The sequence below is a fragment of the Ambystoma mexicanum genome, chromosome 11 (assembly GCF_040938575.1).
Source record: "Ambystoma mexicanum isolate Mex_15411 chromosome 11, UKY_AmexF1_1, whole genome shotgun sequence".
NCBI lineage: Eukaryota > Metazoa > Chordata > Amphibia > Caudata > Ambystomatidae > Ambystoma > Ambystoma mexicanum.
Genome location: NC_090934.1, coordinates 203,181,247 through 203,197,789, shown reverse-complemented (window position 1 = coordinate 203,197,789; position 16,543 = coordinate 203,181,247). Strand labels below are relative to the sequence as shown.

The 16,543-nt window shown below is 47.5% G+C and overlaps 1 protein-coding gene across 3 annotated transcripts in view; it reads right to left on the bottom strand.

Annotated features, from left to right (window-relative positions):
- Nucleotides 1–730: 730 nt before the first annotated feature.
- Nucleotides 731–16,543, bottom strand: part of CEP85 (centrosomal protein 85) — a 509,807-nt gene continuing 493,994 nt past the window's right edge. For 2 of the 3 annotated variants that reach the window (XM_069622843.1, XM_069622842.1), the window contains one exon: nt 731–3,056. In XM_069622843.1, coding sequence (XP_069478944.1) covers nt 2,893–3,056 — 164 coding nt within the window. In that variant the 3' untranslated portion in view covers nt 731–2,892. The remainder of the gene's footprint in view (nt 3,057–16,543) is intronic. The other variant, XM_069622844.1, reaches the window with a different exon arrangement.

Below are 16,543 nucleotides of genomic sequence, written 5' to 3'. Positions count from 1 at the left end.
TCATGCTAGGTCTACTTGGGAAATTGCAGTGGACATCTTCCCACCCCTGCACTTTAGAACATGTGTGTTCCCAATTATGGCTATCACTTGCAGTATTGATCCTATCATCAGTTTATCTTTGGACACTTACAGGATTTCAGATCTTCACAAGATTGCCTCGGAGAATAGCTCAGAGGCAGAGCAACACCGGTTCGATCCCCGGGTCCGGTTTAGAAACCTCTGGGTATTAATCACAAATAACCCATCATATCAAATGATCCATTTGAACCTTTGATGGTGAAAAGTTTCAGGAACATGTATTTTGATGGTAGTCGCACTTAATTTGTTAACCAAACAAAATGTTTTGAACTGTGCCCTAGGAATACAATTGCAAATCTAACCAAATTGTGGAACAAAGTACTGTGAGGATCATCATTTGTTCCCATGTTGGGCCCACTCTTGTTTGGAGTATAGAAGTAGATGAATCCACTCCGTCTCAGGTTACCAAGGCGCTAAAGGTGCTAGTGTGCCAGCCCGGCACACGGGCTGCTTCACTGGGAGTCGTTAATCCATGGGGGATGGGGGGGCAAGAGAACAGCAGTCTGTTCTATTGTGTCCGGTAGGGTCTGTGGTAGTATGCAGACAATCCAGAGTCTCCGGCAACCACCCACCTTTCCCCAGAGCCCCCTCCCCTTCTTATGTACAGAGGGTGCTTGGAGCAGACATCCCGCAGTTACTGCACCAACACAGGTCATGTCAAATTTATTTTATTAAAAAGATTCAATACAATCAAAAACAATATAAATACTTGGCCAATACAAACTTTCAAACAGGTATTGCACTCGTGTGCCAATCGAACATGTCAACTGTATAAACATTCATAAAAGACAAAAAGATCCGCAGAGTACTCGGAGATGTCTGGCAGAACCAAACCTGTGCATTGGAGTGATGTCAGAATTACATGAGGCACCACAACCTGTTCCCAGTTCTACTGGACCGTGAATTCCCGCAAGGAAACCATGTGCACATCTGGAATCAGGAGGCGTCCCTTCCTAGATTCTTTCTATGGCCATCTAAAAGATGAAGGAAAAGGTTTCTGTAGTGCTAGAGTCGGACAGGTAAACACTTTAAGCACGTTATGCGGGCATAAGGGGATACAACTCTGCATCGTCTTTGTGCAACCGGATCGCCTCATTCTATGTTCTTGGTGCAGCTAATATTGCCCATCACTATAACAGCACACACGGTTTCAATGAGATCCTATTTTAAACAACTGTGCAAAATACAAACATGCCCATGATTGGCATGAACATGCCTGGCAAGGGGGTCAGTAAGCTTTTAAGGGTAACGTTCTAAAGGGCAATTTGCCAATAAATGTGCGAGGAGTTGAAAAATGTTGCTTCTTTATGGAAGTAACCCATTTGTTAAATATTTGTAAAACTAGGCCTCAGGTAAGCGTCCCGACAATTTTTACTAAAGTTCCTTAAGTTCCGCTGACCGACCACCTGATGCAAGAGACTGCGCAAGCAAGCAGCGCGGAGATGCAGACAGTGGGGTTTCAGTGCTGCCTGCATCCGTTTAGACGAGCAGGCAAGATCAGGAGGATGCAGGAGTCAGACAGGTGGGCCTGCGTCTTATGGCAAGAGCACCCTTGAAGGCTTCAGATTAGTTCAAGATCAGGCTCTATACTAAACACTGGCTGCTGGACTGCACAAGAATATAGCACGGTTTAACTTTTGGTTAAATGAACCACAGGCCACACTGATGCAAGACTACGCAGGCTTCAGTGTAAAGAAATTCAAGCAAAATCATCTTCAATTACGACACTCGGATGGCCTGGAGCTTTGGCACGAGAGCACACTACTGGCCATTAGTTGTACAGCACAGGGTACAGGCACTTGGCGAATACGGATGAATCTGCATTATCCTGCATCTCTAGGATTGAAGATTAGCAGGCCTGGGAGGACAGCTTTAGGCGAGACAGAACAGCATGAATGGTTTGCTACCATGGTATGAGATGTCCATACAGAACGAGCTAGCTTCGAACAGCCAAACCTACTGTGAGCTCGAGCCAGAAGGGCGGTTTATCTTTCCAGCCATGCATCAAAGCCTCTTACAATTTGACATTTAGATGGCCGATTGGTTAAGGGGGCCACTTGCTTTTATGAGATCTGCTGGTGCGATGAAGGAAGCAACACCTGGCAATGGGGGTACAGCACAGAAGGAGAACTATGCAATGCACCAGGACAAAAGCTTCTCCAGGTCTCGGGCAGTAGACATTCTGCTTGGTATGTAGACGGCCCTGGAGATAGTGAGCACACCTGTTGCACACATTCTCCCAGAAGCTCAGCGGCAGGCCTCACCAAACCGGTCAGTCACATAAAAAAAGGGGGAAACTATGGGTAAAAGCAGGAGGAAAGTGCATTTAAAACATTAAACAAGTCGGAGCCAGTGTAGAATCAAAAGGCATGGAGGGACAACCCAGAAATGGTGGCGGTCCTGGCATATCAGTGAGGTTTAGAGGGGAGTGCCTGAAACACGAGCCAACTCCCTCCCATCAGGCCCAAACAAAACAGTGAAAAAAGAAAACCGCCTTGGAAAGCACCTGGGTAGACAAAGGAACGTCATCTTGGCTTTCTTTGCAGATCACAAAGCACATGTCCAGGGTCCGGCAGAACCTTCAGAGCACACAACCCATGGTTCCGAATGACAGGAGAATGTTGCAAGTTAACAAACCGGCATTCAAGTAGAAGCACGGATCGATGGGCACCACACGTCAAGATTACAGCAGTAAGGAGAACACTCTTCCAAACATGCTTTGTCAGAGTCCTGACTAGTGGAAGGCTACATGCATGCTGGTCCTCCGGCCGCCAGCCACTGGCACACCAAGCAACTGCATGTTGGCCAGTCCGCTCACTGCGTGACACAGTTGTCGCCCATGTCGGAGGCATAGCGGTCCGATATCGCGGTTCGCAATTCCACAATGTCCTTGTGCAGCTGCTTCACTTCAGATAGTTTTCTGGCGAGGACTTCAGGGCTCTGAACATTTTCACTATCTTCCATGTCAGGTGGCACAGCTGTAAGAAAAGAGGAAGCAAATTCAGACTCCACAGAGAATATACACACAAAAATGCACACACTTCTTTTAAAATAATAATTTTCAGGCACTGGAAGAAAGCCCCCCAAACTGCCAGCCACTCTGCAGGAAGAGCACTCTACATTGCCCACAGCGTTAAGGGGAGCCCATTGTCAGACATTTAACAGAGGCACTATTCTGTTAAGACACCTTCAGTGAAAGTAGACCCCACACGTTAAAGGGCCATGCTGGCTGCCGAGGGCGGACCACACGACACCAGCAGTGCCCCGCGCTGCCAGACAGAGCACTATTAGACTATTAGACACATGCTGCCCAGGGAGCAGGAAGGGTGATTACTGCTGCGAGGTCTTCTTGTTTAAAAAACAAAAACACTACTCACCAGTAAGTATATGGAAACAGGAGTACTTGCATCATATTCATAACCTTTAGAACACTGCTATGTGGTTATTGTTGCCCCCCAATCCTTGCAGACTAGAAGTTAGAAACAATGATAAAGATCCAAGGATGGAAAAGCCAATTCGCTTTTAGCTCACCTTCAGTTATGCCACCAAGATGCCCGCTGCTGCAGGGGAAGTGACAAGCAATGTATCAGAAAATAGAAGCCTGTGCTTGCGTGGCTTAGCCCTTGCCAAGACCACCACCGATCCCAAATGTATTTCAACTCCTTTTATAATAAACCAACTGTCTTTTCCAGAACCCAAAGAACAAACCGGTGCCGCTGTCGAGATGGAGATTTATATAAGCACACGCACACACTTTGCATTGCAGATGTCTGAAAATGTCCACTAGGTGGCAGCACTGACCTTGCTAAACATGGATTTCTGTATTAATTGAAAATTAAAAGCAAGGTCAGTGCTGCCATCTAGCGGACATCTTCATACCCTATTAGGATCCAAAACGAAATGGGCCTTATGTACATATTCCCCTTAAATATTTATTGTTTCGACAATGCATTTTCAAAAGTAGCAATTTTATGTTCAATACTGGATTCCTGACGCTACATGGCTGAACAAAGTAACCAAGATCCAAAATTGACAACTTGATCAAATTGCACCTTGTATTTTGATGGTCCTCAAACAGTAGTCTTTCAAATTCCATTTGGGAAACAGAGCATGGAAAATTATGCTAAATATTTAGCAAAATGTGTGTAGCGATCAGTTAATTAGTATAGTCCAGTATGGGCTAATTCCCAGCTTTTTTGTATTTTACTGTCCCATCAGTAAATACGCACTGTTTGGCAATGTGTTTAATGAGAAGCTTAGTTGGCTACAAGTAAAAAAAAAATACTGCTCATTCTGTGTCCTGTATGTAGCTTTCAAAACATGCAGACAAAACTGCCTCCGTCTACCATGCACCTGCCTCTCCCCCTTCCTCTCCTGTACTCCATGATTCTTTTTTACTTTGGGTAGTGTAGGTCTTGCGGGTTCAATGCAAAATTAATGTAAGCTTTTATTCTCCAGGGCAGGCACATGGAGCCCATCAAAATCGTAATCGATACCTTGTTATTTATATGTGCGGGTTTCCTTTTCCATCAAATTCAAGACTACAAATATAAGAATGCAGAGATGGGACCGGATTTTATTTTTCTACAGAATACACATGCATACAATAATTCAATTGAAGCAATAAAAGATACATTTTTGACCATGCTGGTCGAACAGTTGTATTATTTTACGGGAGTGAAAGAATGGGTAAGCACAGATTGAATTTTTGACAACCCCGGAAAAACTGGAATTGGACAAAAATACTGTAAACAGGAAAACCTAGCTAAAGACCACTTAATTTTGTGAACTTTCTACTGCGATGAACTTGACTCGAATGTTTTGTTTAAAAAAAAAAAAACCTGCCATGCCAACTCCCAAATGGGGAACATTTTTTTTGGATTGAGCAAATTAATTTTGGCATAGACTACAAAATTAATAGTTACTGTAGTGACTAACGTACTCTTAATCCATAGTCCCCTTTCCGCCATACTGTATGTGCGTCCCTCGCAAGGGACGGGAGACGGAACCTTTTTCACCAGAAAAAAACGTCCCTTTTAACTTTAGAGATGCACGGGAGCGCAGCCCTTGGAGCATGCACTCGCATGACTCTGCCCACTACTGCCACTCCGCAATCCCCATTGACGTGTCGACAATAGTTAACATTACCTAATGACTCCAGTATTATTAGGGGGGGGGGGCCCGATGGTGGAACGTATGGAGGAAAGGGGACAATGGACCAAGTACGGTAGTCACTATGAGTAACTATTAATTACTTTTACGTCCCTTTCCTCCATCCTGTATGGGCGATTCCAACTGAATGTAGCCCTAGGGTGGAGAGACTTTCCTTAAGCAAACAAGTTCCTTAGAACCACCAGTCCAAAGGCCAGGTCTGACCTAGAAGCAGCGTCCAAACAGTCGTGTGTTTACAGAATGCAGAAGGAGAGGCCCAGGTGGCCGCCCTGCTGATGACCTGCCACAGAACATGCTGTTGGAATGCTGTGGCCTTGGCTCTGACCGCATGGGCATGCATGTTTGCTGGCAATGGATTGTGCTGCCCTCATAGGCCTCCTTGATGGCCGAAACCATCCACCTTGCTATAGAAGCCTTGGAAGCCTGATAACTGTGCCTTGACTCACCGAATGTGACAAAAAGGGCGTCACACTTGCAGAAGTCCTTGGTCCTGTCCAGATAGTATTTCAGAGCGTGCCCGACATCCAGACAGTGCAAGACCCTCTGAGGCTCATCCTTGGGGTCAGCGAAGAAAGTGGGTCAGTATCTCCTTGTTAAGATGGAAAGAGGAGGTTACCATGGGTAGGAACGCAGGGTGCGTCGGTAGGACCACTTTGTCCTTGTGAAAAGTAGTTTAGGGCACTGATGCCACCAGAGCCTGTATCTCGCCGACTCTGAGCTGAGGCCCACCAGCAGAGCTATCCTAATGGTGACCAGCCTGATGTCCGCGGATGCCATTGGCTCGAATGGTTTGTGCGCCAAGGCGCCCAACACTATATTGAGGTCCCACACGGGGTGTGGTTTCTTTATAGGCGTGTAAAGTCTGTGGAGGCTCACCAAATGTCGCTTGACCACTGGGTTGGAGGAGGATGAGAATAGGCCCTCCTCCGAATTCCTGTAAGCCCCGATGGCTGCCAAATGTGCTGCATGTGTCCACTCCACCTGGACACTGGAGTGGGCCATGTGTACCGAAAATGAGAACACGTCATCCAAAGTGCACTTAAGGTGGGGGGTTCCATCTCATTAAAGTCGGCCCAATGGCAGACTCTAGACCATTTGCTCTTGTATTGGGTCCCAGTAGTCTTGCTTCAGGCACCCTGAATGATACCTAGGTTAGCCTGAGAAAGACTTAAGTGCTTCAGCGTGACAAGTTCAGGAACTAGACTGCAAGGGCTAGCTTGTGCGGGGCAGGGTGGACTGTTCTGCCCCCCTGCTGTGCCAGGAGAGGGGCTGGGCTCAGCGTAAGGTGAAAGGGAGGTCTGTCTGATAGGCTGAGAAACTCGGAAAACCATGGTCTCGTCGGCCACCAGGGAGCCATCAGGATGATGCTGAGGTGACAAGACACCTTGATTTTGCAGATTACCCTGTGGACCAGGGGTGTGGGGGCAGGAACGCATTTACCATCGTGCCATTCCACAGCATCTGGAATGCGTCGTCAAGGGAGCCGGGGCCCTGACCCTACCAGGAGGCGAACTACTCGCATTTCCTGTTGACCCAGCAGGAGACAAAGATTCAATTGGGCATGCCTCCGTTAAACTTTATTCAAATAATACCGTCTTATGAATATTGGTCTAAGCCCATTTGCGTTGCATGGAAAACCGCGTTTGAAATGCTCCGATTTCTAATCGACTTCGCCGCCATTTTAAGAACCATCCGCCATTTTGAATTCAACTCTTGCTTTGTGTCCTAAAATGGTGGATTGTGTTTTCAACTGCAGCCAAGCCGAACGACCTTTGAGTTACGTCAACATTTAGGCTGACCGAGAGTAGACTGTTTGTTCTGTGCAAAGAAACCTTGTGACTCGTATGAACTGCAATCCAAGTGTTGTCTGCGCTCACAAGCCGGAGACCAAACACTACCATTGTATCTTCATGGACAAGCAAACTTGTTATATATTTTAGACAATATTGTTATATTTGTCATATGAACTGGGCACGAACCCTAGCATGTAAATTATTAGTTTGGAGAGGGGATTGGAAAAATGTATAAAAGAACCTGCATTAAGATGTCCAGCACTCTCACCCCTCACAGGGTCTGCTGGCACACACTGCGAGGTGTTGGGAGCCAGATAGCCATTTGTTTTGCTTTGAATTCTGTACATAAATAAAGATTCATATCTTTTGACCCATGATTGGCATATTTCATTTTGTGGTACGAAGCCTCGATATTTGATCTTTCACCCCATCTGAGGAATATCTCCTTCAGTACAGGTCGTTCAATTGCCATTCGTAATTGTCCACTCCCAGTCTGCTGAGCCCGTCTGCTTCCAGGTTGGACTGCCCGCGGGAGGTGGACGGCCATGAGGTAGATGTTCTCCAGTGCCCATTCCCACATGTTGATCGCTAGGCTGCACAGTAGTGGGGACCTGGTACCCCGCCCCCCTGGCTTGTTGACCTAGTACATACTGGTGGAGTTGTCCGTCTGGATAAGTACTGCCTTGCCCCCAATAAGAGAAAGGCCTCGAGGGCCAGCCAGATGGCCTTCAGCTCCAGCCAATTGATGTGGGACTCCTGCCGAGTACAGACTCCGTGGACACTACAGTGGCCCAGAGTGGCACCCCAGCCCTCCAGAGAAGTGTCCGTAGTAATGGTGACCTGAGAAGTAGGCTACCGGAAGGGCTTGCCCGGTTGCAGTCCGCGAACCACCAAGTGAGGTCCGAGTGGAGAAACAGGAATGTTGACTGGCTCTTCTTGGGAGGAGTCCTCACGATTCCATTAGGCTGCGAAGTGCAGCTGCAATCTCCACATCCTGAGTCTTGTGTGGGATATGGGCATTAGGACAGCTATACCCAACAAGTGTTGGTACCACCAGCCCGAGGTCACTGTCCTTGAGAGGAAGTGACCCGCGGCTCTCAATGGCCAGGACCTTGTCCTCCGTGGGAAAGACCCTCGCAGAGCTTGTGTCCCAGATGAGGCCCAGGAAGGTCAGGCTCTGCGTAGGCTGCAGCTGAGACTTCTTGATATTGAACCACAGGTCGTGGAGTGTGTTCATCAGTGTGGAGGAGGTATGGTGAACCGCCTCCAGAGAGGCCTGAACGAGCCAGTCGTCCAGGTAAACATGGTGGCCCTTGGTCTTGAGGAGGGCTGCCATCGCATTCAACCTGGTGAATGCCCAGAGTCCTGAGTTGAGGCCAAAGGGTAGCACCTTTTATTGGAAATGGCAGGCCATGATCCTGAACCACAGTAATGACCGATGAGGCTGCCAAATCAGAAAGTGTAGATAAGCGTCCTTCAGATCCAGGTAGGACATCCAATCTCCCCTGTCCAGTGTCTCCGTAATGAGTGCTGGTGTAACCATCTTGAATTTTTGCAGCGGAAGGGAGAAGTTGAGGGTGGACGAGTCCAACACAACTCTTCTGTATGGCAAATCCTGGAATAGAAGCCCAATCCTCGCTGGGAGGCTGGGACTTCCTCCACTGGACGGATATCAATGAGCGAACGGATCTCGGACGACATAGTTGCTGTCCCAATCTGTGGGAGAGGAGGAGAGGAGGGGAGGAAGGGACCAGTAGGCAGTACCCCGTGGAGAAAACGGATAGGATCCAAGGGACCGAGAATTTGATGCCAAAAATGCACGTGAAAGGCAAGCCTGCCCCCCAGCGGAGACACATGGACCCGAAGGGATGTGTCATGCCTCCTTTCCCTCTGAGGTTGTTGCAGAGGCTGGGGTCAGGGAAAAAAACCTTGCCCCTTCCCCCCTTTTGTTGTTTCCACTGGTGCAGACTGAGAACTGTCAGGTTGTCTGGACCTTAGTTCTTGGAAGCACCGGAACCCACCAAACGCCTGCCCCTTGTGAGAGCGTTGATGTGACTGGGTGGATGCCTGGGACGTGGCCTTGGTAAGAATAAATACTTTGCTGTTTGCGAGTTGTTCTTTTTATCTAATTCCTCATTCGTGATGGAGGAAAAACGGTCACTCCCCTCGAATGTCAGGTCCAAAATGCATTCCTGGACATCGGGATTAAACTAAGTAGCCCGGAGCCAGACCATCCTCATGTCCGTGGTGATGCAGCTGGCCTGGTCAGAGGCATCGATGTGGGCCATGGTGGACTACATGATGTCCTGCGCTACCAGCCTGGCTTCTCCTAGGCCGCCTTAAGACGGGCTTGGCTCTGGCCGGGAAGTTCTGGGAGGAAGTCCGCAATCTCCCATCAAAGCCTTTGGTTAACGGCTGCCAGCATGGCATCAGCGTTGGCTTGACGCAGGTGCAAGGAGGCGTTGGAGTACAGATTCTTCCCGCACACCTTCAAGATCTTCTACTTGCCTAGCAGCGTAGAGGACGAGGTGGCCAAGGACGACAGGCTTAGGCTTAGAATCGAGTGATTCCTCAGTGATCACTGAGGAGTGTGGCTGAGGATGAGCTGAAAGCAAGAGTGTATACTCCTCCATCTGCCTGTACTTTGCATCGAGGTGCCGGTTGACAGGCTGGGCCGAGTGCTGCTTTAGCCACCTCTTTTGAGCCAGGGCAACAACGTCTTTCTGGATCGGGATGCCCTTTCTAGTAGCAGGTCTTAGGGTTAGGACTTCTGCCAAGACCCCCTCCTCTGGTTGTTTGACCTCGGGCTGTGGAATGCCCAAATATTCTGCCAGACCTGCAAGGCGTTCATCGAAGGCCCTGGTGGAGGACGGCATGTTGAGGTCCTCCTCATCTGTGAGGACAGTGTTGGGAGGGGCCAGAACCGGGGGTGGAGTACTGGGCGCCATGGGCTTAGGTGTGGAAACCGGAACCGGAGGCTGCCGTGGAGGCTGGTGTTGAACCTGCCTGGACTGTGGGAGGCAGGGGAACCGAAATCTAAGGAGCTGGTATGGGCAGCAGGGGCTGCACTGGGGCCTTCGGCACCGGAGCAATACGAGGAATGACTATGGGCACCGGTGGAGTGACCGGAGGAGCATGTCCCTGATAGCATCCCAAAGGATGGCCCCCATTTGTGGAGTCATCAGCGATAGGAACCTTTCGAAGGAGCTGTCTTCGGAGGCTGAAAAGGTAGCAGGAGATATTGACGGGGTGTCTGACTGCTGGGGCCGGGGCACACCCTGCCTGGTGTGCTGTGGAAAACTGCCCTGCGCTGCTGATGGATAGGCTGTAGGCCACGTACCTGGTTGACACCAGTCCCACCTTGTGACTCGTTCCTCTGCCCGCTCTGTTTCCAGGGGAGGCATTGGACAAGCGGCCATTTTGTCTGGCACGGCGGCTATCTTGTCAAGCTGCTTGCTACATGCCGGAGTCGTGGTGCTTGGCTCACTGGGCCCAGCCTCGCCCAAGACTCTTGGTGTGGGAACATGAGGCCTACCCGGCACCTCAGGCTGAGGCCTGGAAGGCGTATTGCCATCAGCAGAACTGCTGCGTATAGTCGCCCCCCTCAGACATGCTGCTAGTACTAGGGTGGTGCCCCTCTGGGAAAACCCCGGTAAAAGAACCTTGCAGTCCCTCAGCACTTATACCGGAAGGATCCGGAGAGCCCTCGGCTGTAAGGCCGGTAGCTGGACTAGCCTTGGTATGTGTGCTGGTGCTAGAACCCGAGAGGCTACTCCCGCTCAGGCACTGCCTTGGGAAGGAGTCGCTCTTACGGGTTGCGATGGTAAATAGAGGCCTTGCCTTTGGCCTCAAGCAATGTTAGACAAAGTCCTTTAGGTCCTCTGGAGCTGACTTTTGAAGAGCACCCGCCACCGAACTATCCTGTTATTCAGTGCACGTGGAGTTAGTGTGTCGCATGCGGACCAGCCTTCCCAGCAATGGTCGGGCCAAGGTGTCGGGTCTCTGGGTAGATGTAGGTCCCTGAGAAATTAAAATTAAAGCAAAATATTTATTTTATTATAATATTTAATTTCAGGTTAAGTTTCTTTCTGTTTTTGGTTAGGCCTTAACTTTAGTTCTCATGATGCAGTTGGGATCTCAAGCCAAAATGGTGGAATAGAGCTGGAGCCATGATTGGTTGAGGGGTTAAAAAAAGGTTTGATCTAAACATTCTAAACTGCCTTTCATTTAGTTTTGTCTTGTGAGCAAGTCATGTTTTTGTTTTCACCTGAACTTTTAGGCCTAGGGTCTCAGTAAAGAAAACTGAATTCAGAAAGTAACCTGATAAAAATCATCCCAACTCTTTGGAAGGAAGATTTTATTTCTGTGAGCAGAAGGATAAAATTCAGCTACATTCATTTCAAGAACCAGAGCTAAGTACCAACCTTCTAATGAACAATTGTGGAATCCAATTTTAATGTTAAATCCTTTGCTTAAGTAATTTCATTCTTGATATAAAGAACCTGGTTTGTTTAGGGTTAAAATAATCTTTGACTGTATGCACATGTACGCATTATATTTTCCAAAAGTTGTTGCACGTTTAAAACTAAATTGATTATTGTATGTGCGTGTTTTTGTGTGCGTTTGTTTTCCTTGTGAATCGCGCTATTTTTTCTAAAGTAAATGTTTCCCTCTTCAGGGGACAAATCGGTACCTTCGATTGCTTCCGTCTTGGTGAAGCTATGAGTTATCGCGTGTGACGGGGCCGACGCAGGGAGATTCCAGCCGCGGGAGCTCGTCAAATAAGTATTGAGAAGGCGGCTTGCAAGTCCTTTCCGGGTTGTTTCCTTGAAGATAAGGTAAGCAGCTCGTGTGTTTTGTTTATTTTTTCCGTCGCAAGTATATTTTTGTGACTTCGCGTACCGCGCGTGTGACAAACAGAACTGTTCGTAACTTGTTTACATATTCCCTGAGTTGAGCGCAAGTACGAGGCGACATAGTTTAATAAAAGACTTCCCTGTCAGCCAAATTTAAGCAAGGAAAACATTCATCACCAGATTCAAGTGACTTTACAATTGTAGAATTCTTATCTGGAAAAGAGTGTTTAATGGAAAACATTTTAAAGTGAAACTATAATGAGTTAAGTACAAAGCATGGAAATCAATCAACTAAGGCAATCCATGTAAATATAATAAGCAAAGGTCTTTTGAAAGCAACCAAGAGAAAATACAGCTATATCAGTTCTTAAAAAGAAAATGAACGCTATTCAGAATTGTTAAAGTGGTTTATTGTGCTCCAGTTGAATGTGCTGGTATCTGAATGACATTTTAGTTTTCAGCTAATGAAAGAAGAAAGACATCTTTCGTTTAAGTTTCAATTGTCTTCCTAAATGTTGTGGAAGACAGAAACTGATGAACTCTCTGCATGCATCGAGTCGCAAGTAAAGCCTGTAAATGGAAGATTTTCTCATTAAGAATTAAAGGGTGCACACTTTAATTCAAAAAAGGAATAAGAACACGTGCTGAACTAATTTCAAGTTGAATGTTTTATCCGTGTTAAAAGTAAATCACAAAAGTAAACAAGTTAAGATGACAAGGAAATTATCCCCTAGGCAATTGTAGAGGATTTTCCAGTTAACCTTTGTCAAAGTTAGATTATTTAAAACAAAGAATCTATTTATCAATGCATAATTATATTTGTTCAACTTGTTGATCTCTTATCCATGCAGATACTTACCTCCTGGAAGGAATTGAAGTTCCAGTGTCTGATTTTATTATTTTATCCAAATTCCCCTTTTGCCCTGGGGTGTCACAAGCTCAACTGGTTTTATAGTTTGTTGGGAACGCTACGCTTTAGAGGGTCTGTGGGGTTCAGCAGCTCCCGCGTTGAACTAGATCAGTCATGACACAAGGCAGCAGAGGAAAAGGTTGTGGGGATCGGACGTAGGGAAGAGCCCCTCGCAGGCTGGACACCTGCTGAAGTCGACATGCGCTGGGGAGGAGCATGGCGTCGGGGGAGCAAGTACCTAGTTAAAAAAGCAAAAGAAAAGAAGAATATCCAGTGAAGAGTGTGTGGTATTACATGGCCAAAGCCAAACCCAGAAGTGCTGGTGAAATCGGCCTGTTCCTGTTGACGTGCTAAAGGGGACTGAGGAGTGCGGCGGTGGGTGGAATATGGTGAGCGCTTGCTCCCAGGTTCACGTGCCTCTAGGGGAGGGGGGTGTGGGGGGGATATTTTTTTCTGGTGAGAAAGGTTCCGTCTCTTGTCCCTCGCGAGGGACGCCCATACAGTATGGAGGAAAGGGTAAGGGATGTAAGAGTAGGCACATCCTTTGGATAGGTACACAGCAGACTGCTTGGCGGATTTTCACCACAAAGTTGGGAACAAAGCCATGCCAATGTGCCATTTGGTGTAAATCAAAGCAGTCGTTTTTAAAATTTGACAGATTACGGAAAGCACCCAGACCCAAAATTGTGCTTAATGCGAGCCATTCACAGATAACCACGCATGCATGGGGAAAAGGAAAGTGTTCAAAATTATATCTGGACCCTAGGGAAAAGGGAGATTTTAACATCGATGTGTGGCGGTTGAAAGAGGAACAAATTGGGGACACATTATGTTACGAGGGGGTACTTTCACTGTGGGGGGGGGGGGAGTGGGAAGCCAAAAAAGCAGAAGGGGTGCACATGAAGAGTTAAAACGGGGGGCTTTGGAAGACATTTTAAAGGCTTTTTAGTCTTACAAAAGTAATTATAAGACATTGCGGTGGCACAGGCACCAGACTCGTGAGAGGAGAAGTCTGCGCATTGAAAACGAGGGAAACTGGAAACGTTTTGCGAGGAGCTTTTTTGCTGCCACATCCTACTCGACACAACAGAGAAAGCTAAAATAATGAAAATCCTTACACTTTCTTACAAAGGCACCTCATGCATGCTCGGGTTAAACTCACTCCCGTATAACCACGTTTGCAGATCAAATGCTTAACTCATTAAGGCAAACAGATTTAAATATTGGCTAAGTATAGAGGTTTGGGCGTTCGTTTTGGAGGAAATTCATGTGTGTGTTGACAGGTTTTCATGCAATCCCACCAGCTTGCAGACATAGGTCATGAACTTGGAATTAAACTGAGAAATTCTTTTTGACCCTCCCCCATTTATCATGTCCACCTTGATGGCGTTACCCCCCACAAACACACACATCATCCTTCCACATTTCGATTGCATTACCAAAGGCCAATTTTTGCCTTTAAGGGAGTTTGACGTTTCATGAATGTGTAGGTTTTCCTTCATTTATGGGAAATAACAGTGGCTTAGTAGCATATGATAGGATGTGTTATATCAGTGTGTAGAGCTAGGAAATATGTTTTCTTTTTGAAACTTGCCTGTCTTTGACAAATAATCCCTTACACGTTTTGCTGTGCCTTGAACACAACCAGACCCTCGAGGGTCTGCAAAGCATTTGTGCTTTATTTATTTATGGGGCCAGCGGACAGCCCTGTTGGTTACAGTGCGGTGGCGACTTGTGTACCGTTTTGTGACTCGTGTTTTTAATGTACTACACATCATTTTACAGTGAATTGTTGCAGGGAACTCACTGCTGTGTTCCCTCTGTTTTCTGCAACATTTCTAGAAGTGCCTAGGAAAGGCTTGTGGCTGCAAGCCATGTGCTACTTATTTTTTCTGTACACTCACGCGCATCATCAGTTTTACTGCACAATTCCATTTTGAGTGCCATATACTCAAATGGCTTTGTCCTGAGAATTCAGACCCTTCCTTTGGCCATCTCGCTCTTTGGCCTTCCTACTAGGGTGGCCAAATGTCCCGCATTTTGCGGGATCGACCCGTAATTGTGGACTCTGTCCTACAGTTTGCAGAGTGGCTGCGTGGGACCGAGGTTGTCCCGACTTGCTTTGTTCCCTGGAGTGTGACTCTTGGGAGACAGCAAGTCAGGACAACCTGCATCCAGCACAGCCACTCTGCAAACTGAAGTGTGTCTACCCACCACGGCACTGCCGCCTGCTGCTTTCTTTCTCTGGGCGGCTCCGCAGCCCCGCTCCTTTTGAGCCTGCAGAACGGTCTGACACCGGTCTTCATTCCAATGCTAATGCGTTGTTGCTGGGGTCGTGATGGTTATGTTTGCAGTTAAAAAACGTGACCATCACCTCCCAAGAACAAACCATTTGCATTGCAATTAGCCATTAACCCATTTAAATTACAAATGGGGCGGGCCAAACGTGAATGACGCCGACATCACCGCCTTGTGGGCAAGTGTCCCGCAAAAGGATATCAAAAGGTTGACCACCCTACTTCCTACTCTCTCGGGTCCATACAAGGTATGCACTTTCAGAGGATCCGCTCGGCTTCCTGGGCAAAGTGCCATTTGCATCGGTAATGGGGGGGGGCAAGGGGTGAGCGAGTTTGTGACAAGCAAGGACATGTCTGTTGCCCGTCAGATGCGGGATTTGAGGCTGCCTAGTCCACTTGTTTGAACATTGCAGAGGAATGCAGTCCTGCAGCTATGCCTCAATTCGTCCACGGAAATCAAGACCCTGAAGGAGAAGCCCATGCTCAAGACACGGAAGACGACTATTATTACTAATGAGAACCAGCATTGGCAAAGCCAGCTCCTGATGAAGCCTACCTGCTCTTGCTGCCAACCTAGGATACCTTTGCTGTTGCTTTTATCCTTGGACTTGTGCCATCAATCAGTTCACACCGCCCGCACCTAAAGCCCACCATCAATGGATATTGAAATTGACACAGGACAATCCTGTAGGTTGTCCATCCTCTGCAAAGGCCTAACTGCTGCTTTGAGCTGTGGTCTGGGACTCCATAGGTCGACTTGCAGCAAAACCTCCCTTCTGCTGAACCAGAACCGTCACAATACGAGGCCCCATATTCACCCGCTGGACTTCCATCAACTGGACCAACAGCAGAAGTACCCAGCAACGGAGTACGTGAGACATCTAGCTTTGCCCTATTAAAAGCATGTGCGGGCAGATTCCCTGCAACCATAGGAGGAACAGTGGCCAGATAGGTGCTAGAAAGACCGGTGGTTACCTATGCCAGAAAGAAAAACTTGCTTTAAGGATGGAGTTCCTGGTTCCAATCACGCACCCTAGTGTCAGTTACAGCCAGTTCTGGTTTACATCCTGCATGGACCACCGTCCTCTTAAATCAAACTACTGCATCCGATATCCACAGGCAAGAGGGCAGGTTGGTTACAAATTCAATTCATATACACCCACGATAACTTCATTGTGGGATCTTCATTGAGATTCGTATCGTAAACACTTAGTAGAATACCAAGCCCATGCCGCAAAATGGATGTGGGGACATCTAGTGGCAGAAAACCGGAACAGGCAGTACTGTTCAGTGACAGTATGAACAGATTTCCAGCCTTGCAGACCACTGCTTTGGGAACGTTCCTTAGACGAGCAGTTGTAGCTGCTTTACCCCTTGTAGAGCTCATGGCCTACCTAGAAAGGATTTTTTAGTTTTCTGGTAGCATAGCAAAGTACA